The 1,684-nt window shown below is 71.0% G+C and overlaps 1 protein-coding gene across 1 annotated transcript; it reads right to left on the bottom strand.

Moving 5' to 3' along the window:
• Positions 1–234: 234 nt before the first annotated feature.
• On the bottom strand, positions 235–1,605 carry LOC112123238 (ETS domain-containing protein Elk-1-like; the record flags this gene model as incomplete). Its single annotated transcript, XM_026661901.1, has 3 exons — positions 235–336; positions 640–1,065; positions 1,204–1,605. Coding segments are annotated over 3 exons (930 nt in total), but the record flags the coding sequence as incomplete, so codon positions are not given.
• Positions 1,606–1,684: the final 79 nt, after the last annotated feature.

Below are 1,684 nucleotides of genomic sequence, written 5' to 3'. Positions count from 1 at the left end.
GTGCCCCTCACTCCCGACCCACAGCCCCCCACTAGCCCAGCCGTCAGCTCCCCCGCAGCCCTGCCGGTGCCCCTCACTCCCGACCCACAGCCCCCCACTAGCTCAGCCCTGGATTCCCCCCCAGCCCTGCCAGTGCCCCTCACTCCCGACCCACAGCCCCCCACTAGCCCAGCCGTCAGCTCCCCCGCAGCCCTGCCGGTGCCCCTCACTCCCGACCCGCAGCCCGCTGCGTACCTGGAAGGAGAGCTTGGCGGGGCTGTGTGGGGCGATGGGGCTCAGGGTGCTCCAGAAGTGGATGGTGGGTGGCAGGGAGCTGGGGGTCAGCAGGACGGGGGTCTGCACAGGAGAGGGGGGCGGTGAGAGAGAGAGAGAGAGAGAGACCCCATCCCCTGTCCAACCCCAGCTCCCTCCCCACAACCCCTTCCGCCCAAGGACCCCTTCCCCACCTCCAATCCCCCAGCCCCTGCAGACCCCACCCCCACCACAAGCCCCGCCCCCACTCACAGATCCCTCCCCCCACGCCCAGGCCCCTTTTCCACCCTCAGATCCCTCCCCCCACACCAAGGCCACTCCCCCTAGGCCCCAGGCCCCTCCCCCACAGATCCCATGCCCCCCCGCCCCCGCCCCATAGCCACTCACTAGTGCGTGCGTAGAGATCACGGTGGTCGGCGTCAGCCCGCTGCCCGCTCCCCCGCCGGGCGCCAGCAGGGCGCCGCCGGCGGCGCTGATCTTCTCCTGCCCGGGCAGGGAGGGCAGCGCCAGGTCCTTGGGCTTCCGCCCCTTCGGGCCGTGCCCCTCGCTGGGGGCCCCCCCAGGCACCTCCTCCCCCTTCTCCTCCTGAGGCCCCTCCCCCGCCAGGAGCTCCGCCTCCGTCCCCCTGGGGGCCTCTTCGGCAGGCGGCGCTTCCTGCTTCACCCCCGAGTCGATCAGAACCAGGAGCGGGGACCCCTCCGTCTCCCCCTCCGCCTCCACTTTCACCACCACCGGCCGCAGCCCGGGGTCCCGCGGAGGCGTCGCCTCTGGGGGGGGGCACTCTGCATCCAGGGGCTCTGGCGCCACAAAGACCTGGGGGCAAGAGGGAGAAATGCAGCCAGTGCTGGGGCGGGGCAGCTGGGAAACAGCCGCACGTAACGCCGCACGGGGACTGCTCGCCCGGCGCTGAGATGCAGCCACCTCTGGGGTGGGGCGACAGGGCCACCTCACCTGCAGTGGTTCGCTATCGTCTGCTTCTTCGATGCTGATCTCCAGCTGGGGAATCTCCTCCATCTTCCCGGGGTCCAGGTCGGGGGGGTCCGGGGGCTCGCTGCAGAGGGCTGGGGGGTCCTGGCGGGGCGCTCGCCCTGGGGGGGCCGCCTGCAGCGACTGAATGGTGAAAGTGGAGTACAGACCCGAGCGCATGTACTCGTTACGGCTACTCCGGGGGACGCTCCCCCCACGCAGGGACTTGGGGGGCCCGGAGCTCCCCTCCCCCAGCCGGGACTCGGCCAGGGCTGGCTCCACCCGCCGGAGCATCCCTTCCTCCCGGGCCCCCTCCGCGCCGGCTGGCTCCGGGTACGAGACGAATTTATAGACGAACTTCTGCCCGTTGACCTTCCGGATGATGTTCTGGAAAGAGAGAGGATAGAGCGGGGGGTGTTGGAACCAGGACTCCTGGGTTCTCTCCCCAGCTCTGGGAGGGGAGTGG

The sequence above is a fragment of the Terrapene carolina genome, unplaced genomic scaffold, assembly GCF_002925995.2.
Source record: "Terrapene carolina triunguis isolate 2854851 unplaced genomic scaffold, T_m_triunguis-2.0 Scaffold19229, whole genome shotgun sequence".
Taxonomy (NCBI): domain Eukaryota; kingdom Metazoa; phylum Chordata; order Testudines; family Emydidae; genus Terrapene; species Terrapene triunguis.
Note: the sequence above shows the minus strand (reverse complement) of the source record. Positions and strands in the feature narration are given on the sequence as shown.